Source organism: Pantherophis guttatus, chromosome 1 (genome assembly GCF_059756535.1).
Source record: "Pantherophis guttatus breed Tessera chromosome 1, ASM5975653v1, whole genome shotgun sequence".
NCBI classification, from domain to species: Eukaryota; Metazoa; Chordata; class Lepidosauria; order Squamata; family Colubridae; genus Pantherophis; species Pantherophis guttatus.
Window position 1 is genome coordinate 91242844 of NC_142063.1, and position 27260 is coordinate 91270103.

The window sequence follows — 27260 nt, forward strand, 5'->3', positions numbered from 1 at the left end:
CTTTTCATAGATCATTCAGCTGAGACTTCAAAAGAAGAAAAGTTTTATTACTGCAGCAGTTTCAAAGTAGTATTCAGAAAACATATTAAGAAAGAAGGGCACCTGTAAAAAGCTGAACCAAAAGATCAAACAAGGCATGAAAAACCAGGTGAATGTCACATCTTCAAGGTTAAGACTTACATGTTATCCAGCCATGCAGGAAAAAGCAGATAACAAAAAACAACAACATGGAAAGAGGCACCTAATGATATATAAACAACTAATGCATCTATCTATTTCATAAATCCAAAATAAAAAGATGATTACAATTCTTTACACTGTAGTGGCCGAATAGATCAGAGGTGGATTTCAGCAGGTTCTGACCAGTTCTGGAGAACCGGTAGCAGAAATTTTGAGTAGTTCGGAGAACCGGTAGTAAAAATACTGACTGGCCCTGCCCCCATCTATTCTCTGCCTCCCAAGTCCCAGCTGATCAGGAGGAAATGGGGATTTTGCAGTAACCTTCCCCTGGAGTGGAGAGGTAATGGAGATTTTATAGTATCCTTCCCCTGCCACGCCCACCAAGCCACACCCACAGAACCAATAGTAAAAAAATTTGAAACCCACCACTGGAATAGATATGTAGTGGCATAATCTTCTCTTATAAACTTTCAGACCCATAGTGCTTATTGGGGGCAATAGCAGGTTTCTTTAGGCATCCCATTTTCCCTCTAGCCAAATAGGTGGATTTCTGTGACTTACCTATATCTGTGCAGCAACACACTTCAACCATACTCCTGAAAAAGAACCCTGTGCTTTAACCATTACAAGGCACTGATTTCCCACAGGTACCATATTGATATTTTGCACATTGGCTTTTCCTTAATGGTTATACAAGTAGGCAAGGCTGCTGGTTAAAATCTTAGAGGTATTTTTTTCCCTTTATACATATGCTAGCTCATTACCATCTGTGCTGTTAATTAGTTCCTGACTGTAGGTTAAATGTAGGGCATGTTGTCAGGAGCCTAAGGTGGAATGGCCAGACCTCCTGCTATTGCAATATGGCCCATTTTTAACTCTTCCCTCCCTATTCAAGTTTATAATTTATAGGTGCGCAGGTAAAACCACTATGTTAACTTTGGAACAGAAGGAGGGAAGATTGTTCAGTTTCATTTCCACTGCCAAAGGGATATATAGTCTTTCTAAATGCAGGTTTTCTACTCCACACACACACACACACACACACACACACACACACACACACACAAAACACACTGATTTAAAAGGCAGGTTCCCTCCCGCAACCCTTGCTTCTCTCCTAGTTACATCATACACTGCAACATTATTATTAAGGACAGGAAATTACTATGTGCATGAGGACAAAGTGTTGTACGCACACATGTTTTTGGAGGACATAAAACATAAAACATGCTTTCTAATAAACAAGAGTTTGAGGGTCACTCTCAGCTTAAAATGAAGAGGCAACGGTGCTTGTGATCATGCCCAAATAACAAGAATTGTGTGCTTAATAAGAACCCCTAATTGTGTTATGGAGAAATATATGGAGTATTGGTCATTCCAAAAAATTTAAAATCCTTATACGAAGTGGTAAGTTTGTCTTCTACCAGTACTAACTCTGCATGTGTTTTACATACAAAGCAGATGATTGGGTATTTATGGGCATAATATATATGCAAACAGCCTGAATTGCTTGGCTATGAAATCCAGCATATATTTTTGATTTACTGTACAGTGTGTCATTCTGATAAAAGGCAATTAATACATTTTTGAAACAAGTTGATTTGCATACTTTATAAGCCTTATTTTTCAACACAAATGGATTTGATTTTTATTAGATACATACATACTCTAGGTTTTGATTTCTAGATTAATAAGAGCAAATTTCAACTCCTTTGCATTGCAAAGATTGTAGTATCCTTCACAATGGGCTTTTAATTTATATAGAAATCCTTTATTGAATTTGTTCTGCCTTCACCTTCTGGCAGAATTTCCATCAGGAAATGGACCTTCAGAGTCCACTCTTACAAAAAATGAGGCTACATCTTTACTTCCCTTTTTTTTCTTCTGATAGTGACTTGAAGAATGGTCAGCATTGGGACATTAACAAAAAGACTTGACTATGAATGAGAAGAATGACATATTTGGTCTTTGAAAGTTAGATTATGCACATTTTATCTTTAACATTGCATCCCCAACTTTAGGCAATTGAAATAATGCAGATCATCATAATCATTGTAATAGAATCTAAATATGACTCACTGCATATTTAAAAAGCAAAATTGCACTATCACAACATACATAAAAGTAGATAAAAAGACAAATTAATACACAGTTTTCCCCCAATAAAGTGAGAAATGTATGCAGAAATAATTTGCTGAAGAACACAAGAAGGAAGTAGGATAGTGATGGTAACAATGTCTGTTACATTTTACAACTCTGTTTAATAATTGGGTTCAAACTAGTAGAAATTGTTTCAGAGTAGTTCAATTTATCTTGTTTTTGAAAGAAATGATGGCAAGTTGAATCAATTAACAATTAGGATTGTCTTTTCAATCAATTTACCAAGTTAAAGTCCCATAGAAATAGAAAAAAAAATTCATTGATTTTCTACCACCTGCATCCACATGCAGCACAATCAGTTCCAGAGCCTCAAAGTGAATGAATTCTCATACAATTTGAAATTCACGGGAACTGGATAACAAACCACATTACACCCTCTGCAACATGATTCTTATTATGGTCTGGTAAAATAATACTCTGATATTCCATTTTTGCCCCAGAAAGCACTGATTCAACTGTTCCATTTTTTAGAGGCAATTACTTCAATAAGAATACATGGTCAATAGATAATCTCTATGTCTGCCCCTCTTTCATTTTTCTGGGATATTGTCTGCTATTTATTAGAGATGATTAAAAAATTTCCCCTATTGCATAAAACAGACTACAGTATCCACCTTGAACTTTTTGTAACAGAAAGGAGGAGGCAGGAAATAATCTGAACGAACAGCAAAGAGATAGGCAACAGAGAGGAAGGCTCAAAAGCAAATAAAAGAAAAAAAGAAAAAATGCATAAAATTACTGATGGAAAGCAAGGAAACAGAGATAGCTTATATGGAATGTAGAAGTAAGATGACATTTTTCCTTTAAACTTAAAAAGGTTAAGAGAAATGCTTTAATTATATGACACTCTACATTAGTACAAAAAGCATAACTGAAATATTAAGTATCCTCCCTCTAAAATTGTGGTGATTATATTTTGCAGTCTAGTGCACAATCATCATGTAAACGTCTATTTATGGGTGATATATTGAAAGAGTTAAAAAGGCAGTTCAAGAATGTCTTCAGAATTGCCTGCATTAATTTGATTTTCTAGAAGTCTTATCCTGTGGAATGAATCTTCTTCAAGGATTGGGATAGATAAAGGACAAATCTAACAATGATAACTAGGGGAAAAAACCCTGAAGAATCCTGGGAATTTTAATATTATGTAACACACCACTTTTTAAGTCACAACTATTATGCTAGAAAAAAAGGAGATTTGGGAAAGGAAAGAAAGATGTTCTGCATATAAAAGATAGAAGTAGAGTCCAACACCTGGACTGGAGATATTCTAAGCTACCTCCAACACATAGATTTTGCTTTTGCAACAACTAGAGTCCAAAATCAAGCTTTGATTTGGCAACAAACTCAAGCTCTTTGTGTGGCTATATTTCTCGTGTTAATGCTACTTATACCTTTCCAGAAGGTAGGATATTTATACTCTTGGTTTCCCTTATGGAGATCATATGTACAATAGTGATAGTTTCACTCAATTTCTTTTCTTACTAAATAGAAGAACAGCTGATGCAGGAGAGGAGATAGTGGGTGTGGAGTAGCAAATTCTTGGAAAGATAAGGGCTCTACATATTTCTGATTCCAGATTGTAAACAGACTTTTAAAGCTATTTTCAAATTACCACTTGATTCTGCTCCTGAGAGAAGTGTTATTCGTGCATTATACATTGCATAATATGCACAGGCTTCAAGAGATCCAAAATTATTCAGTTTGTAAGAGACAGAGATAATAAAGAGGCTTCTGTGATTTAGGCACTCTTTCTATTTTAGTAATACAAAATCTTTTCAACAGCCGTGGGCAATGGCATAAAGGGTCTTCAGTTTGGGGAGATGTCTACTAAATACCACATTTCTGGTCCACCTTTTTATTTGTGAACTCCAAACAGCCTACAGTACACGGGGATCTTGTCTCATATAATCCTCATAACAACAACCTATTGAGAAGGTTGAATTGAAAACATGAATTGTTTGTTAAACTTATGATTTAAACAGTGAGACGCCTAAACTCACCCACTGAACTCCATGGTTGAATGGGAAGTTGAATCTGTTCTCAAAAATTGAAGGTTTTTTAAATTGTAAATAAGCTTCTCCTAGAACTAAATTTCTTTCTTATTTGTCTTAGCCCAAAATTGGTGGAAAATTATGCCTCTATTCATTGGTAGCTCAGGGCTGTATTCCAACCATATAATTTCAAAGACCCCTGACAGCTAGAGAAGAGGTTGCTTGGTGGCACTGCACAACCTGAAAAATCAGAAATTGTAGTAAGGTTATCCATCTTTTTATATTGCAAGGGTTTTTTTTTTCCTGTAAAGACAGCATTTATATTCTTAGCTTTAGCTGTTTTAGGTAAGAGGTTTACTTTTAAAAGCTTTGCTCCCAAAACCTGTGGTTTACTAATAAACCATGGTTTATTAAATCAATAATTGGTATGTTGAAATTTGTCGTAGTTGGATTCTATTTACCTATTCAATGGGATTATAATAGTGTAGTTGAGGGTAGGATCAGTGGTGAATTTCTACCGGTTTGGGTAGCGGTGGGAGGCTGCCCACCTGCCCGGATGTCATCACGGACGCTCTGCACATTCTCAGAAGGTTCTGCACATGCGCAAAAGCGCCACGCGTGAGCTCGCATTTCCAAACTGGTAGCGAAGGTAAGTGAAACCCACTACTGGGTAAGTTGTATAATATTTTTGTGTGTCAAGACTATCACCATCGTCTGATAGTCTAAAAATAAAATATTAATTTTATTTATTAGGCTCTACTATACCACAACAGTTTCTGACTTCATTGTGAAGATTTTTTTTTCTTTATATTATGTTAGAGTTAGACCTTTATTTTTCATGGTGGAAAGTTCAAGACTAACTGGAGAAAATACAAACTAAGTCTGGAATTCATATTGATGTGCCGTCAGCATTCATGGTGCAGTACTTCAGTGGAAACAACAAGAAAAGAGAGAAGAAGCAGAAACAAGAGTAAATAAAGAAACAATATGGGATTGTTTCACTGACAAGGCTTAGACTTAGTGATGGAAGAGCATGGGAATATCAAAGGGGATGGGATGAGCACAACTATATTTGTTTGGTGTTGCTTAGACTTTGTGACTGTAAAAGGTCTTTATACTGCTGTTCCACATAATAAGCATTTGTCCATTTAGAGAAAATATGTTTCCAAAATAAAAGATTTCCACTTGAGGCCAGGGAGAGGGGGAGCCATACTCAGATGCTTCATGAAAAATGGGCACTTCACCCCCATCCTTCTCTTCTCATACCCCCAGGAGTTTGAAAAACTAGTAAACATATTTATAGACTAAATTGTAGTTAATAAAAATAGAAAAAAATAGGTTTGGTCTTGAAATGGCCTGTGCTAACCCTGAAGACAGACACTGGGAATTGGTTTATAAAGGCACATAAGCCTTAGCTCTTTTTTCATCTTATTAACTTACTAAGCTTGGTTTTTTAAGTTCTTATGTAAATGAGAAAGTGGCAACAAATTCCAGGGCAACAAAAGTTGGGTGTAGAGAGAACAGAACAAAAAGCAGAATGACAAATCAAGCATTTGGGAAGAATTAGAATGCAAACTCTGTATTTTCCACTGAGCAGACGTTCTGGAGAATGTAAAATATGAGTGAGAATGAGGTGTGGTGCCTAGAAGTAAGACATGTATGAAACAACCGTAAATATAGCAGGAGCAATTCCGCTTTAACATCCTCCTAAGCTTCCTTTCACATATTTCTTTTCAATTATTTAAATAGGAAGCAAAGTCTTTAAAAGCTTTTGTACTGATAGTGCTTTCACCATGAAATCTAGGTCTTTGACACCCAGAAAATTTAATTTATAAATACTATCCCTTTTGGTGAAAGTAAACAATGTAAATAAGTGCTTCATGAGCAATATTAGTCTTTGATGTTTGAATGTTAGATTTCAGTGAAAGTGTGGAAAGATCCTTGTATTACCAAGCAACAATAGAAAAATATAGCCATGTTGTGCTTTGTGATGTAATTGCTCTGACATATTATTCTTGATGGGCTTGTCTAAAAGCTCTTCTTTCTTTATGAGGCAGCTTGAAAGATAAGAACAGATGCTAGTTCTAAATGTAATACTGGTAGCAAGCATGAAGATAAACTGGGAGGGGAAAGATGTGCTACTAAAGTAGTATTACAAGCAAATCCCGATGTAACACTAATGGCAAATTGTCTAGAGATGTGTTAAGAAATCATATGTAGAGGATAACACAAAAAGATATAAAAGTGCTAATTTCTGCGGTAGTGGCTAACAAAATAAAAGACTTGGGCCTGAGATGGAAGCAGCATTTGTTGCTCTGTATCAGGCATGTTCAGCTGTGGCCCAGGGTCACATGCAGCTCTGGACAGGTCGTAACACAGCCCCACAATATTGTAAACTTTTAACATTATTATGGGATTTTACATTATAAAACTATATTATACATTGCATATGCAGCCCAAGACTATTTCTCTTCATTCAATATGGTCCAAGCAAGCCAAAAGGTTGGATGCCCATGTTCTAGATGTTTTATGGGGCCCAAGTGGGAGGAGTATACTTTTTGTTCTTCAATATGGACAACCAAGGTGTTTCTGCTTATGAGTTGAGAGTTGAGATCATTGGACTGCAGTGGTTCCATTCCTTCCTAAGGAGCTGTTAATAGTCATAGATGAAAAGAATTTACCCCAGATCCTTCAGGGCTTTCCCACATATTTTTAAAAGGTCTCCATGAAGTTTTTAGGAAAGGTCAACTATTAGTTAGATACAATATGATCAGTACACTGGTAGTACTCAGTTGTACTCTAAACCACACAGAACATGCTATTAATGTCTTGACCGAGTACATAGAAACTGTTGGGTTGAATGGAGAAAAACAGGTTGAAGGTGAATCAAACCAAGATGGATTTGCTGTTTGTGTATCCATGTTCTCTGTCAGAGCCACTGTTTCTCTTGATGGGCAAACACTACCCATTGAAGGAACAAATCTATGACTTGGTTCCTAGACTTAGGGCCACTTCTAGCTAAACTGCTAGATGAGGAGACCATTTGCCTAACTTTAGCTAGTGTATCAGTTGCAGCTCTATCTGGCTTGAGCAGACTTTGCTACATACTTTTATCATGATTACCTTGGACTAGTGCAATATGCTCTACATGAGGCTCTCTCTGAAGACCTTGTGGAAGCTGCAGCTGATACTAAATCCAGCAAGCCACCTATTAACTGAAACTTGGCACTGATAATATGTTACACCTCTGCTCCGAGCAATGCATTGGGTTCCAATAAGCTTCTGGGTGTAATTCAATGTACTGCATTTGACCTCTGCTACGTGGTTTGGCACCTGAATACTAGCAGATCCACCTTCTTCTGTAGTACTTGTACTAGGGTACTCCAGTACATGTAACTCCACCTCCATGGAATGATTGAACTTCAGAGACACTGCTTTTCATTAGCAATGACTGCTCTTTAAAATAACCTCCTGATGAATATCGGGCTGACAGCCATCTTGATTTCCTTCAGGCAAATACTCAAAATGGTGCTCTTCCACACTACATTTGTAGATTGATTTGCATTATCTAGTCTGAATGAATGCATGAATTATTGAGGCATTATTATGGGTCATTACGTTGAATTTGTAATCTTGTCTCTTAGCATGGACATTTTTTGTATTTTAATTGATTTTTTTAGCATGGATGTTTTATGTCTTAAAGATTTGGGCTAGCTATTATTCCATGTTCAAACACAATTCTGATGGATAACACTAATTTGCAATCATATTTATCTCTTGGACAGTAACTCCCCCAGAGTCAACAATATATACTTCATTAGATATATCAGATTTGTCCTACAAATTGGCTTTGAATAGGACATTTAGTCCAATATAACTTTACGCACATAAAAAGAACTTCCTCCCCCAACATTAAAAGATAGGAGGGATAAAGACATGGAATTTTTTGCTCTGGCACTCTTCACTATTTTGGGGAAATAAGTCGAACACAGAAATATTTGGCTTAGCTTCAGGTGAAACCTGACTGGTAGCTTTTGTTTTAGATATTATTTTTTCTTTGACTTTGAGTTCTTATATTTTCTTATTATAACAGATGGTTTACAATTAATTATTACATTCAGCATCATGAAAACACAGGCTTGATAAAAATAAACAAATAAACAAGCTACAATATAACTCCCAGTTCCACTTGGATCTTTACAATATGTTAATTAAATACTAAACTGATAAGGCACTGAGTATTATACTGCCTAACAAAACTAAACAAATAAGCTATGTTTCTTTGTTTTTCCTTGAAAACATTTCGCTTCTCATCCAAGAACTGAAGAAGCTTCTTGGATGAGAATCGAAACATCTTCAAGGAAAAACAGAAAGTCCAGTTGCCTCTTGAAAGAAGCACCTTTGGGATAAATAAATAATCAGAAGAAAGAAAATACTACTTTTTGCTAAAGTAGATTTAGAAATCCCAATTTTATAACTATTTTAGTTACAATTAGTTATATACTATCTGTATCTAATGCTTTCTCCAGTTCCTTATATGATTAAATGTAAAACCCAATGTAATAAATCTTGGGTAGAGTCCTACTGATCATAATAAACTTCTTTAGTTCTACTGAAATTAGTGAGCAGATTAGTCATGACTAACATTAAATGTGATAAAAGTATGACTAACTTCCTCTGATCCCAACTCAGTAATTTGCAGCAATTAAAGTTTATTGAAGCATTGGATTTCTTAGGAAAATCAAATAGTTCCAAAGACTGCTTTTATGGACTGTTTAACAACTAATATATATTGTTTTAGCTGCTTAGGAGAACACGCAACATTAAACTCTAGAATTTAAACTTCACCACTTTAAATGATTTGTGACTTAGCATCTCCATTTTTAAAAAAGAAAGTACATAAATTATAAGTTAAATAACTGTTGGCACTTGATTCATAGCTGAATTAAGCTCCTCTCGATGACAACAACTAGCTCTCCTTCTAAACAAGAGATTATCCTTTTCCGCCACATAGTCTCGTATGAAATATGTAAGCAATGGAAAAACAAGGCTGTTTTAGCAATAACAGTACTTCATTTTTGTCACTACTGTTTTTAAAAGTAATCATACCCAGTATAATGATTTTTCTTGCTTTCTTTTTGTTAGTTCTTTATATGGCCAAAGATACATTTTGGCAACACCGAAACTAGATCATAAACTTTATATGCTTAGATAGGAATGCTCCTGATTTAGTGCATGATATTCCATTAGAGAATCCACCAACTCCTTGGGTGACATGAAGCAGTCATTTTTAATACTTATGGTAAAGTAAGGGGCTTATTATATATAGTATCAAAGGCATGATCAATTGGCCATTGAGAATCTGAGCATGGTTCCATAGGGGGGAAAGCCGCAGTTCATTTTTAGAACGATTGGATTTTTCAAAGTCCCCTCTTGGCAATTAATTCCAAAATGAATTAGATACTCCCTTTTCTTCCTGCTGATTTGATTCACTCCTCACAACAGGGCAACCATAGATGTCAGATGCTCTCTATTAGATAAAAGTTGAGTATCATCACTGTGCCAAGAAACAGAATAAGGAGCTAATATTGCAAAGGCCTTAATGCTAACTTAGTTTTCCAACATTTTTGCTGTGAATCTTGACCAAGATTTATGGAAGACAAAGGAGTACCAAATTGTTTTTGGTGTATCTCGTCACAACAACATGTCACCATATAGGTAGTCCTCGATTTACGACCACAATTGAGCCAGAAATGTCCCTTGCTAAGCAAGACAGCTGTTACATGACTATTGCTCCATTTTACGACCTTTCTTCCCACAGTCGTTAACCCAATCCCAACAGCTGCTAAATGAGTAATATGGTTTTTCAGTGAATCTGGCTCTTCCCATTGACTTTGCTTGTCAGAAGGTTGCAAAAGGCAATCACATGACCATGGAACATGCAACTGTCATAAATACGATCCAGTTGCCAAGTGGCTGAATTTTGATCACGTGACCACGGGGATGCTGCAATGGTCATAAGTGTGAAAAACGGTCCAAAGTCACTTTTTTCAGTGCTGTTGTAACTTCAAGAGTTATGAGCCTGAAGAGCCATGGTGGCGCAGTGGTTAGAGTGTAGTACTGCAGGCTACCTTTGCTGCCTGCCGGCTGCCTGTAGTTTGGCAGTTTGAATCTCACCAAGTTCAAGGTTGACTCAGCCTTCCATCCTTCTGATGTTCGTAAAATGAAGACCAGATTATTGGGGGCAACAGGCTGACTCTGTAAACCACTTAAAGAGGGCTGTAAAGCACTGTGAATAGTATATACGTCTAAGTGCTATTGCTATTCAAACATTCACAAACGAACGGTTGTAAGTCAAGGACTGCCTGTATTGTACTACAATTCACCAGCAAAAGAAGCAGAAGACCATGACCATTAGTGTGAATTGAGAAAGACTCTCAGCCTTTCCCTGGGGTCAACTGGCGTTAACACCAGGAGTTAAAACTTATCTGTTTTATCATTCAGACTCTTTAGCATAAAAAAAAAAAAGCCCCTCCTTTTGGAAGCACTTTTAAGACTTTCAAAGACTTATTAATAAAGGGCAAACAACACATTACATGTTGTTCCACCATTCCAAAGCTACCTTTCATAAAAAATAATACTACTAAAACTGGCATACTACATTGCCTTACTGCCTTAGCGAGTATTGTATAGTTTGTCCCAAGGGCAAAATGCAAAGGGCATATTATTTCAGTACCCCTTGTCTCAGGGACATACAAAGAGAATTTGTTCTTCCTAAGCCAGAGCTCAGTTATTCAGAACAAAACACTCCAAGAAAGAGTTCAGTCTTGAGAAAGGCAGAGCGTGCCAGCATATAAACCTCTCTCAGAAATGAAAGTTGTTCCATTAAATGACAGCTCTGCAGTGGGGAACGGGCCTGAGTGCTCGTAACAGTTATACGGAAAACAAGTCAATGCACGTTAGTAATTAACCTATTAAAAAGGATATATCCGCTTAAATAGCAATCATCATACTGCATAGTACACAAAGCACATTTTCAATGCGACTGTAAATCAAAGGATAGAAACAACATCTGTAGATATTAAAGAGGCATTCACTTTAAACAACAATTGGCTTTACAATTACTAAAGGTAGTTTTTACTTTCTGTTCTAATAACATCTGGTTCAGCTCCAGTCCCAAAAAAGGAGCTTGACCGAATAATGATAATTGTTCTAAGGCTGTGATGGTGAACCTATGGCACGTGTGCCACAGGTGGCACACGGAGCCATATCTGTGGGCACGCGAGCGTTGCCCTAGCTCAGCTCCAGCACGCATGCATGCGCCAGCCAGCTGATTTTCGGGCCTTCTGGGTCCACCGTAAGTCGGGAAATGGGCTGTTTTTGGCCTCTGGAGGGCCTCCGGGGGCGGAGGCCATTTTCACCCTCCCGAGGCTCCACGAAAGCCTCTGGAGCCTGGGGAGGGCAAAAAACAGGCCTACCGGGCCCACCGACCCATCACGTGCCAAAAGCAGGGGGGGCATGTGCATGTGCAGGGGGAGTGCACATTGAATTATGGGTGTGGGTACACATGCATGTGAGCCCTCCCGTGCTCCTCCTACTTTTGGCACGCAGCGGGAAAAAGGTTAGCCATCACTGTTCTAAGGTATAGTTTCCTTGCTTCAATTTTAGTTCCTGGCACTGAAGCAAGAAGTTGCTACTAGTCATGGAGCTAATGTATAGTTATGGGAAACAATCATCAGCAAATTCTCCCTTTTCAACTACTGAAACGTTTTACTTTTTTCTATCTAGGCTACTGGTTTTTATAGCAACGTAAATGAGCAGAACAAGAAAGACCTACAATATGATCTTAGCATGCTAACCCCTAGGTTAGGTGAACACAAAACACAACTGTTTTTTCTGAGTCTTCCTTTTGTAAAGGACTAGTATAGTATTGCAATCTTAAATCCAAAACACTGGTTATTAAATTAGGTCACTACTAAAATTGTAAGTGATCTCATTTTTAGATTTTTTTTTTAAAAAAATCATCATATCAAACTACCATTAAACATACATTTAACGTATACAACATTAAACATATACAATGATTGGACTCGTCCCGTTCCACTCGGCTTTTGTCTTCTATTAAGTAATCCGGTATAGAATAAAATGTTTAAATCTTTTGACTTGTTATGCCATCCACAATTTACAGCTTCTGAATGATGACATCCTCCTGGTTAACAAGAAAAATAGGGCTCTAACAGCGAGTGCAATTTTTTAAAATGGGCTTTCCAGCTGTGATTCAGTGAAGTTGAACACTAAGTGGCAGTACTACAGAGGGAAAATTGTTCCATGTTGTTGAGTTTCAAAGAAAGGTCTTTCTTTTTATCTCTTTTCATTAAATAAACAATAGTGAACAGCTCTTTTTCAATTGCCTCATATTGGAAGTTAAGTAGTGGGTTTTATTTGCAATCCTGAGTAAAACAGAATGCTGGAGAGAATTGTATTTTTCCCCTGGATTAGCCCTCTAATCTTTCTTATCATGAACAGCTATAATGTAAGAGGCAGGTAGGTTTAGGGCAAAGGACGTGGGCAAATACAAAACAGAATCGGTGTTCTGTACATTTTGATATTTTTTGAACAATTGGGGGGTGGCTCTTAAAAAAGTATATTTTTTTCAGATTTACATGAGAAAACTGTATTTCAGATAGAATAATTACAGAAATGGAATGGCAATCCTTAAAATTCCCATTCCACTACAAAGTTCACTGGGTAATCCTCTATTCGTATTCCTCTGTCCAAATCTACCTTGGAAGTTATTCTCATTGAAACAGAAAGTCTCTGTGTGCCAGGATAAGTGAGAGAATTATGTTTATGTAGATAAAGCTGTTATTACATTCCAAGCACTGAAATTCCATCCTTCATACTCATGAGGATGAGTAAGTGACTGGACATCCTTCAACATACTGATAACAGTTGTCTCAGCAACAGTCAATAGGAATAGATGAGAGTTAGTACTTGTGGACCAATCTTCTATACATCTTTCAAGGATTCCTTTGTGTGTGGGGGGGTCAATATAGTTGTTTTATGACTGATAGAAATCAGTTTTCATACTTGGTTTGCCAAATGTGGAGAAAGGATCCAAGTAGTTACCTCCCTTCTGGAAACTGGACTGAATTTATAAAAAATCCTGAAACACAATTCACAGCTAATTTATGGCAGGATAAGATAGGTAAAGAGCAGTGATGGGATTGAAGTAATTTAACAACCGGTTCTCTAATGATTTATTCCAATAACCAGTTTGCCAAACTGCTCAGAAAGTTAACAACTGGTTCTCCCGAAGTGGTGCGAACTGGCTGAATCCCACCACTGGTAAAGAGTAATCCAGGATTATTCATGTCACATGGTTAGGTATTTGCTCCTCTCTATGACTACATCCTTGATCATTTAAATCAGAATATATAGATAATGTGGAGAGATCCATAATATGGCTACTTCCCTCTCTTTTTCTGTCATATACAGATATACTGTAGACACATAACAGGTATAATAGTAAATAAACTCAGTTACTGTCATGTGATTTTTCTCTGTTCTGAAGTAGAATAGGTTTCTAAGCTCGGTACTACTATAGTATGTAGCTAATATGTTTCAGTGCCTATGACCAGTGTTTTATAAATGGAAACAATGGTGAAAATCCTGAATGCATATTTCTTACACATTAATTTTATCACCTCAAACTTAAAGTATCTTTAATGCTTTTTCTAAGGCGTAACATCTTCACATAGCAATATTTTCTATTTTCCTTGTACCGAATATAACAAGTAGATCTATGTAAGAGGGAAAAAAAACCAAAACAAATTATGACAACTGGATTGACAGACTTCATTTGTTGGATAAGGGAATGGATGAAAATTGGTCTCCTGGCCATCAATATGGCTCAAAGTCTGGAGTGCAACAACGAATCAAAGAACACTCCAAAATTCAAACAATGAGTGAACAAGAGCCAGATGCTTCTACACTTTTCTCCAGAATGTAAGTTCTTTCCTTGGTTGTTGTAGATGATCCAGATGATGAACTCTACCACACCACCAGTCACTCCATCTGTAAATTATTCCAAGCATGGTTTAAGGGCATCACACATTTTCCCCACCATATTTTCATCCATATGCTCTGTAAACTCTGGAACACACAGAAGGCACCTTCAGACAAACATTGTTAAACCTATGCCAGCCTGTCAGAGCACACCATTTTTGCTTCAGACTTGCAAATCTGTGAGTTTAATACACTTTCAAGAATTTCCAGCATTTTATGAATTAGCAGACTTCCTTCACAGAAAGAGAAACCAACTTTCTCTCTTCTCACTTCTTCTGTGTCTGCTGCAGGTATTTGTGTGCATTGATTGATGGCTTGTAAAGCATGCCTTCTCGTGAATCAGAATAGAATGTATGCAAAAGGATTATTTTTTTAAAAAATTAACAAATGCCTATACAGTAAGAAGCCTACAAAGCTTTCTTTTCACAGCACCACTACAGAGGAGTAGTAAGTTTTAAGACTTTCCCTTGAGTTAGAGAAATAATTGAAACTGATTTGGAAGTTATGGTGTGACAGGCAGTCTCCCCAAGGAAGGAGCAACTACAAGGCAGACCTCTGGAATCAAATTTCATCTGTGGTCCAACTGAGGAAGACCCCCCCTACCCAATTTTGCAGGAGTGGTTAGAAATCAGGACTTTTAGAAGACTACACAAGATCTGTTGTTCAAATTTTAGACAGGTAAAGGAAGTATAAAGCAGCTAAGGCACAATACAATCTTTACATTACATTACATTAGATACCATTACATAGTAAGGATTGCTAGTGCCAAATTGATATAATCTAGTATCTTTTCAATTATCACTGTATCATTCCTTTTATCATATTGCATACATATGGGATTTGGAATAGACTGAATTTTATAGTAGTAAAAGATTCATTCATTCATTCATTCATTCATTCATTCATCCATCCAATTTATATAGCTGCCCATCCCATAAAAAAGTGATTCAATTGCAAACCTTATAGCAACAAAAACATGAATTTAAAATTGAATTGGTAAAACTGCCAATCAAACATTATTCTAAAACAAAAAGCGGAAATCAAGATCACATCTAAGGTACAGTAAATATATTATCACCATTAGCATTTGAAGTCTCGAAAGATAAACATTTTTTTTTTAAGGAAATGAACTACATTTAAAAACGAACATCATATTAAAAATAAACAATATTTCAGATTCATATAGGTCGTCCCTACCTTTTTCAATTGGGCTTTTTAAAAAAGACTTTGGTATAAATATCATAGTGAAAGTGCTTAAGGCAAATGTTTACTGCCTTGAAGTTACAGACAGAATGCATTGAAAGGTTCTCAGTGATGCTGTTATACAGTAACTCAATGAGCTTCACTTCGTTGGGTGGCTTATCTGAATAACTTTCATTTGTAGGAGTGCTTCGTATTCTTCTTTTTTTAGTCAGGCCATATAGCTGAGCCATTGTCTTGATGTGTGCATGGATTTATAAATATCACATCAGTTCAATTTCTAAATATTTTTATCAACCAATAAATTAAAGATAACACAGGTACTTGCTACTTACTATCATTCAGGATAGCTTCTCTGCATACATTAAAACTCAGTTACTAGAAGTATAAATAAGTAATAGTTATCGATCCCAAAATGGCAATAACCTCAAAAAAAAATGTATATCAAACAAAATTTTAAAAAGACTTTCGGAAAAAAACCTGTTAATGTTCAAGGCAAGACGCTAATGGCAATTCTGGGAAAAAAGAATATACATGGTTGTAACACGTTGCTCTTTTAATCTTATAAAAAATTGAAGAAATAGAGCAATCAATAGTGTACAACAAAGCTGCCAAACATTTCATTCGTAATTTGGACATCCAGAAACAATCACTAAGTAATGTTTTCGAAAGCTCTCCATCTAGGTTATTTATACCAGATTCCAAAATAAATCTACTTGGAAGTAAGATCCAATGGCTTTGATCGAAATTCAAAAGAACCTGTTATGAACAATATCTACAATGATAGTCCTAAGACATCTTATTACTGGAGAAGTAATCTCCATGCAACGTAAGAATTATTTCTGAATCAAAGTCCTTAGCATTAGTATTACCAACTTGTTAAAGCTCAATATCAACCATTAATTTAACAAAAAGCTAAGCAAACCAGAGTTACAAGCCTCTACTGAAAAACTGGCAGAAGAGGAAAACAATGCCAAGGAATCTTACGCTGCAGTTGTAAACATTCTGAGATACAGCCAATATATGATTGTCCTATAAGTTTATGGCTTATACCCTCATAATTAGAAAAAAAGACTGTATTCACAAAGCAAGGAAAAGCTGTAAGTTTAAAACAAAGCACACATTCTTGAAACGTTAATTATTTATTTTGGTCATACCTAAAGTACATGTACAGGTAGTCCTCAACTTACGACCACAGTTGAGCCCAAAATTTATGTGGCTAAGTGAGAAATTTGTTGAGTGAATCTTGCCCCGTTTTACGACTTTTCTTGTCACATTTGTTAAGAGAATTACTGAAGTTGTTTAGTTAGTAACATGGTTGTTAAGTGAATCTGGATTCCCCCATTGATTTTGCTTGCCTGTCATAACTATGAACCAGTTGCCAAGCACCCTAATGTAAATCACATGATCACAGGGATCATGTGATCATAAGTGTGAAAAACGGTCATGGGGTCACTTTTTTCAGTGCCGTTGTAACTTTGAACGGTCACTAAATGAACTGTTGTAAGTCAAGGACTATCTGTAGTCCTCAACTTAGGACCACAATGGAGCCCAAAATTTGTTGCTAAGCAAGAAAGTTGCCCCAATTTACAACCCTGTAAATTGCCGCAGTTAATTAAGCTATTAACACGGATGTTAAATCTGGCTTCCCCATTGACTTTGCTTACCAGGAGGTTACAAAAGGGGATCAGATGATACTGCAAGCATCATAAATATAAGTTAGTTGCCAAGTGTCTGAATTTTGATCACATGACCATGGGGATAATGCAACGGTCATAAGTGTGAAAAACGGTCATAAGTTAGGTTTTTTTCAGTGCCATTATAACCTTGAATGATCATTAAACAAACTGTTGTAAGTTAAGGACTAGCTGCAGTACATTTGAAGTTTGCCTACTGTAACAGCAGAGAGTCATACATGTTCTGCCTGTATTCCACCCCCCAAAATATTCTGAACTGATACCACAAAACTGCATTTTGCAGATCTTACTGAGACCACAGTTCAATGTTTTTTTCTGTAGCATCTTGCTTATGCTTCCTTAGTTACAGAGCAGTAAGTAGTCAGAATCTGAGGATTCATTGCTACCAGCCCTTAATCAAACAAACATGAATCTAGGCTGCATTTACAAATATTACCATCCACTTTTACACAGAGTGCTTTAGTATCCAGGTAAAAGAAGCATATGGCTGTGATTAAGAAATTGGTTATGCAACAAGCAATTTGACTCTATATGAGAAAGCTTAACTTCAGCCAAAGGATGTTTGTATATTATGTTTTCACGATAGCCTAGTTGAGCAACCTGATTCTTAAGTAGCTAGAATGGCACAATCCTCCAATGGGATTAAAAGTATATTATGGGAAAAAGGAATGCAGATCTAACTTGTGATAGTAAGTGCCCATTAGTAAGAACCCACAAATGAAATGAATCAGATGTACGCATCCAAAAAAGGATTGAAAGGACTCCACACTGAGTGTTTTGAAGTTCTGCTTTCCCGTAGCAAATAGAGACTTCTCCGTGGCCATCCTCTCTTTTTCATGCACAATTCCTGAAGAGAAAGGACTGTTGAAGATTTATAGAGACCACTGAGGAAAACCCTGTACCCAAAGAGGATTATCTGATAAAACACAATGAATATTTCCTCTTATCTTGAGTGGAAGCAATAAACAACCAACCAATGTCAAAGATAAGGCAGTGGATGTTTTTATCATCACACCCTCCATAAGCACTTAATAATTTGCTGAAAGCATTTTCACATACTCTTCCATCTAGCAAAGTGGACAAAAATGACAAATAACTTTATGGTCCTGGAATTTCAGCTATGGTAACTGGCGTGCCTGAAATTCCAGGAAAGGTTACGTTTCAACAAGTGTATCTTTCCATTTACTTACTGAGCCTCACTGGGTAGAGTTGATGCATAATTCTACACTGTAGCCAAAAAAATTGTTTCCTATTACATTCCATTTATAACCTTTGGCAGTGTATCATACCTATGTGGTTAGCCATGCCTATTGCTGCTACTAAAAAATCCTCTTCTCACTCCATAAGGATTTCACATTGTCCAAGTCCATTAAAAAAAAACAACAACACACACACAGAGAGAAAAATGAAGGAAACTTTTTCATGGTTGCTGTGTTTGTGCTATATGTGAATACTTCAGGTTCTGAATCCATGTTGGAAGGCATCTGAAGTCCCATAGCCAGCTCTGAAGAAAAGATAAATCACCTCTGGAAATGGCTGTGTTTTCAAGTAAAGTTCACCAACTCCTATTCAATTTAAATACACAAAGTATCTTACTCTAGTTGATTAAAATCTATACAGTTGGGCAAAAAGTGCCCAACCAAAGTCTTTGGAAGTTCAGAAGCGAGTCACAGTTGGTGGCAGACTTTCCAGGTATCTTTGCAAACAGCTAGTGCTCAAAGATATATTGCTTCTAAGCATGGAGGTTCCCTTAAGTAGTTATCATAAACGGAATATAACTTTTAAAAAGTTTAGCAGAGTAAATCTGCTCTTCTTCCCCAAATATCACAAGGAAAATCTATCACCATGTGAAAGTATACAAGCAGACTTTTTCAGCTCACTTTCTCCACAACATCCTCCAATTGGCCTTGTTAGTTGGGAATGGCAGGATTTGTCACCCAAACATACCAAAGGCTCCAGGATAAGGATGGCTTGGGGTTCAAGACCACAGTAACCCTAAGGCTTCATCAGCACATCTTCCCACCCTAATTTATCATGGGTCGGCCCTTCGGTGAAGATTGAACGTCCCAAACACCTGAACATATCTTGCTCATTTTAAGTCCAATTTCTATTCAATCTGTGTTAAACACATCATTGGCTAACATGCATTCCAGTCCCTGAGAGATTTAAATGGAGATGTCTTCTACTAATGTAAAGGGATATTCTAATTGCTTTTGGAAAAATAGTCTTGAATAAGAGCCTGCCTGCTTTGTTTCACCTGGCACTGTTGTGTATGGGGTTTGGGGGTTTTTTTTGGGGGGGAGGGGTTCACCTTAAAGTATGAACTGGGTCCAGGCTGATATTTCACAGCCCAGAAATCCTCTTTCGATGAACGTAAAATCCAACAGCTCATACCAAACGAAGTAGGGATTTCTATTCAGGATCCGAAGCCGGCTTAATCTCTGAAAGCAAACAGGTCGGGGACACAAGGGAGTTAAATTTACTCAAACACGGGGCAGAAGGGGCTTCCTTGCGCCTCCACTCTGGGCCAGCAGAGGGCCTCCTTTCCCACCGAAAACAAAGTCGCATCACAAAAACTCCGGCTACCGATCCGGCGCGTAAAGGTCTGGCCAGGCGGCGGGATTCGTAGGCTGGGGCTCTCAGTCTCTCCCGGGCGGGCCGCCCCAACTACGTAGCCCCAGGACCGTCGCGCCCCGAAGCCGCCCGCTCGCGGCCACTCCCAAGCAAGAGCGGGAAAGCTCAGCCAGGTAGTCGCCAGCCACCCACGAACCCGCTTCCTGATAGCTCTTCCCACGCTGCAACTCCCGTGCGCTTCTCTCCTCGCCAGAGAGTTTTCCTCAGACAAGTTGCCCCCCCCACCCCTCAACAACCCCCTTCCTTTGCCCGGCATCCAGGCTTAAGGGGACGCCGCCTCTCTGGGCGCCGGGGGGGGGGGGGAAGCGCGCGGGAAGGAAGCGAGAAGTCCGGCTGAGAAAGTTGAAGAGGACGAGCGGAGCAAGAGGGTGAGAGAGAGAGCACAACAGGCTGGGCAAAGGCGGCAGAGCGAGCGAGGGAGGCGGAGGGGCGCCTGCCAAGGCACGAGCCAAGCAGGTGCCACGAGTGTCTGGCGGGGTAAGGAACAAAAAAAAAAAAAAAAAAGGCGGCGACCGAGTCGCCCACCCACCCTGCCGTCCGCCTCCGGAGAGCGGGCTGGGGGCGGGGGCTTCCCTTTCTGCCCGCTCCAGAGCCCTTTACCTGGAAGTGCAGCTCCCCGAACTCAACCAGCCTTCCTTGCCGGGAAGGCTTCCTCCCGACAGGCCCCTGATCCAGCTGCCGGGAGGGGATCGCCCCGCGCCCTGGGCAGCCTTGTGCCAACCGAATCTCGAATGCTGGGGCTCAGCCTGCACCGACAGAGAAGTTCTTTCTCTTCCATGCACCCCACCCACCCCCCACTCCTCGGGCCTCTCTGGCTCGGGCAGCCGCGCCGTCCCAGCCCTCCCTCCCAGGGCTGCTGGGCTGGCTCCCCGGGAGGCTCCGACAGGGCTGTTCGAGTCAACTTCTCCGCGCCTCGCCTTTCCCTTGCCCCCTACCTTGCCGTCCACACAAAGCCTGCTGGGGTCCCCTCCGGAGAGTCACATCGTCTCCCAGCCGTCCAGTCCCTCCAGCCGCCTCCTGCAGCTCCAGGAACACCGGAGGAGGCAAGCGGCTCAAATGTCTCATCAAAGCTTTATGAAGGGTGGGAGGCAACGGAGTTGTTGGGAGCCTCTGATCTCTTTCTCTCCCTTCCTTTCTCTCTCTCTCTCTCTCTCTTCCCCCCCCCCACCCAAGCCGGCTGTCGTAGGAGCCTGGCTGTGCCCCCACACCACCGCCCCCTCCTTCTCCCTCCCTCCCTCCTCGCGTTTGGCTTCCTCTCTCTCAGGAATTATTTAGATCTCCATTTGGGTTGCTATTGGTCAAGCGGCTTCCAAACGGGCACCAGCCCCGGGTCGCCCCGGTTTAAAGGAACCGCATTGCCTGCTCCGCCTGCTCCCTGCCCCCCCCCCCCCTTTACCCAGTCCGCCGCAACTACACGGAAAACTCCGGCGTTTGCAGCAACCCTTTTCCAAGCTTTTTGGAAACTTGGTTTTTTCGTTCGGCCCAACCAAGGGAGGCCTCCCAAAGACGCCAGCAAATAAGCTCGGACTTGCGTCCGGATCCACTTTCTTCCATCGTCGGTGCCCCTTCCTCTACGATCAGGAAGGAAGGAATTAAATTTACCGCGGGGAGCGAGGTGGGTGGGAAGGCAGAAAGACACCCGCACTAAGTTCTGTTTGCGTTCTCGCCCTCCCCCCCCAAATTTCAGCGTGGGAAGAAGGCAACGAGATCTAGTGCAAGTCCTGCCGGGGTGACCAACGGCGGGGAGAAAGCGTCGGTTTCGCGGAACAGGTTGGGTCCCAGCGGATAAATCGGAGCAGGGAAAACAAACAAGCTCCCAAAAAAGTTTTTTGGTTTTGTTTTGTTTGGTTTTTTTTCCCCTCGTGGTTTCCTAAGTTGCGGACTCCGGATCACGGACCGGGGGTGGGGGGGGGAGGCTGGGGGGTGCGCGGCTTGAAACGCTACCAATCTCTTAAAGCCGGAGCAGATTAGTTTTCTACTTGTTAGTACATTAAACAAACCAGATCCATTTAAATATAGCTCCCTGACTGACCTCTTCATAGTCTGCCTATTAAGAATGCAATCAAGATAATAACAAGCATGATTTATTAATGAAGGGTCCGGATAACGTTACGAGTCACTTTCGAAGAGAACACGCAGCGGGCAAACGTGCGCGCAGGTCCCGCCAGTCGGCGGATTTTTCTCGCAGACATAACAAAACAGTCGGAGAATCAACCCCCAAACTCACCTTGCGCTCGCTCGCTCGCTCTTTCCCCTCTCTTAGGCGCCTAGCCTCGAAAGACAGCGCCGAGAGCTGGCATGGGAGATGCCTGGATGGCAACCTCCGGCTTTGGTGGTGGAGTTGGTTGGAAATGAAAAATAGCATTTAAAACGCCAAAGGATGGGTTTAAAATCAAAAGTCCCCACCTTCTTGCCCAAACCTCTTTCGCGAGGCGTCCTCATCCCTTTCCTCCTCCGCCCGCCTCCCCCCAGGTTCCGCTTGAGCCGCAAATGCAGGTTAAATTATTGATAGTGGAAATTGCGTGGCGGTGGAAATCATAGTGGCGTCCCCCGATGGAGTAGCTCCGTTTGATCACGCTCGAGAGGGAGAGATTTCATGCTCGCTCGCTAGAGTGAGCTACGCTTGGAATCCACAACTCTCCAAGCCTTGAATGGAGGCTGTACGGGAATCCACACACGAGTGCTAGGCTTTGACGTGGATGTCAGATGATTTCCCCGCCTGCCTATAAACGAGACACCCCTGCGTAGCTCACGAGCAATCAGATTCCCTCCACGCCACTGATCTCTTTCTCGCGTAGCAAAAAAAAAAGAAAAGAGGCGGCGGCGCTGAGGCTGCAGCCTGGGTTCCCCGCCCTTTGCACGTGTCTTCTACCGCGGTTCTCGCTTCGCTTGTTTTGGGCTTTCCCCTAAACGCCGGGAGAAGAGGGTTTCCCTGTCTTTGCAGAAGTTTTTACGTTTTTAAAAGAACTTTTGAGGCCTGGACTTGATTTGAGAAGCTTTTGCTTGGTTTTTTTTTTCTTTTTTAAAGTTGCTGAAGATTTATTTTAGACTGTCAAAACTTTAAATTAAAAACAAATCAAAGCATTAGACCAGTGCTTCAGTTCTCGACCTTGGCAAAAGTGTGGACTTCGACTCCCAGAATTTCCCCAACCAGCATGCTGGCTAGAGAATTCTGGGAGTTGGTCCACACATTTTCAAACCTGCCAGGGTGGAGAGATGCTGTCTTAGAAAAAGCTTCCGAACTGTATTGCCTGTTGTACTGAAATATGTCTATTAGTTTGGGCTAAGGAGTAACTGGGTATATATAGGCTCTTCCTCAACTCTTTTAAAATCCTTTTGTCCAGGAACCCTCAAATCGTCATGGAAATGGGGGTGAAAGGATGTCTTTTAGATTTAAGGAGGATGAAAGACAACTATAGGTGTCTGACAGATTTCTCCCCTTCACTTCCCCACACTTTTTGTTTCTGGAGAAATAAAAAAATGTGGTTGGAAATGCAATGGTGGGATTTGACGCTAAGTAGCATATTCACAGCATAAACCACAGGATATCTGGAATGACATGAGAGGGCTCCCCTAGAAAATGGAATGGAACTTGGATTAAGTTATTTATTTATTTATTGGTTCGATTTATATGCCGCCCTTCTCCGGAGACGCAGGGCGGCTTACAATGCGTTAAGGAATAGCCTTCATACTTTTGTATATACCTGCTTAGTAGGGCTTTCGCCCCCCCCAAGCGGTGTTCTTTTTATACAAAGTCAGTTTATTGCCCCCACAATCCAGGTCCTCATTTTACCTACCTCAGAAGGATGGAAGGCTGAGTCAACCTTGAGCCTGGTGAGATTTGAACTTGCAGTAATTGCAGGCAGCTGGCAACTAAGTGCTACTTAACAGCACTTTAGTCCGCTGCCCCACCAAGGCTCCTTAGTTATGTGGGAAGTTCTGAACAAGCAAGCACACATGACTTTTCTTAATGCTTTTCTGTCATAAGGAAATTCAGGGATTATTGGGCAACTCATTAGTACATGGCTAATATTTGCATGGCACGTTGAATTACAAGCTAGCTATTTTATTAGCTTAGCATGTCCAAGCCAAGCAGGGGGTTTGTTCCTAAGCTTAATGTGTTCTGCAAACTTAGAAAATGAGATTGATGGAGCAAACAAAATTGATCGGCCAGCACTGTGCCAAAGAGATAATGCTGGATTAACTAGTATGCTAATGATGAGTATGTCATTACCAACTATTGACTGAACAGATTGACTTCAAGCTTAGACATCTTGATAGGAGTTAAAGAGAGTCACCCATCAGACATGGCAACTCATCTTTCCTGCAGCTTGATGCTATAATGCTTATAGCTTCCTGCTATAAGTATTTTACTATACTTATAGCAAAATATCTCCTTCTCTCTCTCTCTCTCTCTGTGTGTGTGTGTGTGTGTGTGTGTCTCTCTCCCTCTCCCTCTCCCTATGTCTCTCCATGTGTATAGATTGACACAAGGAGTCATATGGCTTTTCCTTTCAGATGAAATGGTGTATTAAAGTATCGTCTATTTGTTTTCTGTGTGTATCACTATAGCCCATCCATCTTAATTTACATATTGACTGCTTCTAGATTGATGGGGTTATACTTTTCTTCCAGACCAGTGGAGAACAATTTGGGGGCTGGACAGAGAATTCTGGAGTCTTTATACCAGAATTCTTCCAAGCCTTGTTTTCAGTACTCCTTTTAATTGGAAAGCAGAAGGAGCAGTTATTTTATATGTTAAATGTAGTACACTTTGAGAGATAATCTTTTCTTGCTATCGTCCATCATAAATGTTCCCCTTTTCACTTTTTGTCCACCTCCAGTGATTTTAAAAGGATATAATTTCAAGAAAAAGCTACTATGAGTTAAAATTCATCCCTCACCCATCATTACTTTTTATGTACATAAAGATTGCTATTTGGAATTATTACTTTTTTTAGAAAAAAGGAAAAACAAAATGATAAACTTTTTCTCACTAGCTTTCTAACCATCTGTTTAGTTAATGTGATTTGATCCCAGCCTGATTTTCTGAGAAGAAAAGGTCGAGGAAAAAAATGGGCTGTGTTTCCATTTCTTCTTATTGTCAGGAAATCTAAATTAATCCTGATTATACAAATGGGAATGATGTCAATGAACTTGGATTTTTTACAAGAGTATTTTATTCTATTAATATTTTTTAATTGGCTGAGTTCAGCTCTAATATTATTTGCCACATTTTACATGTAATTGCATATGTATATGTTTCCTAGATACATGCCTTCAGCTAATGTTTTTCCCTCTGTCATTCCCCTCCCCCCTCCCCAATAAACTCTATAGGAAATTACTAATTTAGTTAAGTGCAAAAACAAATAGCACTTTTTTAAAAAAAAAAACCTATTCTGCCTTTTTAAATTACAATTTGCTAGTAGTGGAAATATACTGCATATGCTCTGGGTACAATCCAGATTTTTGAAAATATGCAATATAATTTTACAATAAAGTAAACCAATTTTCTGATTCACTGTTGGGTTATGTACCTGGAAATCAATTCACCTGCCATTGCAATTTGGTAAAACAATACAGCTAGAAAAGTATAGAAGTAATCCCTGTGTCACCCATTGGGCTTAATGTGAATAGAAGAACAAATAACATTGGTTTGTACTAGGCTACAATTTGGATTGTCTCATGCCAAAGGCAATCCCTTTGATTTGGGGTTAGTACATTCTTTGAAACTTGTGTAAACCATGGTTTCTGAGAAGTGTGATTTGTGAACTCAGTCATTGGGATTTTTTTCACAAATCATAATTAAAAGAAAGCATTGCATGGTTCTAAATCTTGGTGAAAGGAATTTAAGCAATAACTGTTTTAATTCATTCCTTTGTGCTGTTTGAAATCCATATCTGCCTTGTTTTCAAGCTGTTGCTTGTCCTACAGAAAGAAGATATTGATTAATTCAGCATCTTCCCTGTTTTTCATTAAAATAAATTCCAGGAGTTATAATAAGTCTTATTTTCTGAGGAATAACACAGAAGCTGCCACCAGTTTGAATAACTGATCTTATTCCTGGTAAGAGCAAAGTGGGAAAGGTCTCAAAACAAGGAATAATACAGGAATAATTAGATTCAGTAGAGATATGATTGAACTCTAATCAATAAACCAAAATGAAAAAAATGAGTGAAGATTATTTCAAAAATCATCATTAGATCTTAATAATGGACTTCTTATATCAAGTCAAGACGCAACTTACCGTATTTTTCAGAGTATAAGATGCACCTTCCCCCCTCCCCCTAAAAGGGGCTGAAAATTTGGGTGTGTCTTATATTCCGAATGTAGCTTTTGCAAAGCTTTTTTTCAGCTCTAAGGAGGCACTAGCGAGTGAAGCATTTTCCCAGCTTTTTTCATTGCTGCTTCCTCTCAGCTGTGCCTTAGAAGCTGTTTTTTATCCCCAAGCAGGGAATAAAAAACCAGCAAACTAATGTTCTGAAGCTGGCCAGACTAAGGACGGTAGCCAGATGAATACCTGGTAGGCAGATTTTTTCCCCCTATTTTCCTCCCCAAAAACTAAGGTGTGTCTGATACTCTGGTGCATCTTATACTCCGAAAAATACGGTACTTTCTTACAGATGTTTTAAGGGTAACTACAAGCAGGAGATGGTAATAAAACCCTCTTCTATTTTTATTCTCTTGCAACCGATATATTGGAACATGGTGCCCCCAAATTAGAAGTATATGATAGCCCTTGATAAACCTGCAGAAGTAGTCTTCAGCTTAAAACAATTCATTTAGTGTCCATTCAGAGTTACAACGGCACTGAAAAAAAGTGACTCCAGACTGTTTTTCAATTACAACCTTTGAAGCATCCCCATGATCATGTGATCAAAATTCAGATGCTTGCCAACGTGTTCATAGTTATGACCATTGTTATGTCCCCAGGTCATGTGATCACTTTTTGCAACCTTCTGACAAGCAGAGCCAATGGGGAAGCCAGATTCACTTTAACAGCCAGGTTATTAACTTATCAGCTGCAGTGATTCACATCACTGCGGCAGGAAAGATCATTGCATGGGGCAAAACACACTTAGCAAAAGAAATTTTGGGCTCAATTGTGGTCACAGGTCGAGGACTTCCTGCATTCTGCTTATTTATCCAGTCCTTCTTAAAGCCATCTGGTACCATCTCAAATGATAATAATGTCCCTGGGCGGGATTATGCACTGTGTGAAGAAGGACTTTTCTTTTGACTATTCTGAACCTGCTTCCAATGTGGTTCATTTGTGTTTTGAGAAAATTAGTAAACTTTTCTCTAACCATTCTTTTTACAACATGTC

General features: G+C 39.4%; 1 protein-coding gene across 5 annotated transcripts in view; it reads right to left on the reverse strand.

Annotated features, from left to right (window-relative positions):
- The window catches only part of BDNF (brain derived neurotrophic factor), a 95533-nt gene that overhangs the window by 32936 nt on the left and 35337 nt on the right, over window positions 1-27260 (reverse strand). Inside the window, exon 1 of one of the 5 annotated variants that reach the window (XM_034417213.3) lies at window positions 22161-22711. The exons of 2 other annotated variants lie outside the window; for them this stretch is intronic. In XM_034417213.3, coding sequence (XP_034273104.1) covers window positions 22161-22298 — 138 coding nt within the window. In that variant the 5' untranslated portion in view covers window positions 22299-22711. Of the gene's footprint in view, window positions 1-19610; window positions 20155-20868; window positions 21092-22160; window positions 22712-27260 lie in introns of those variants that run through there. 2 more of the 5 variants (XM_034417216.3, XM_034417214.3) reach the window with 2 other exon arrangements.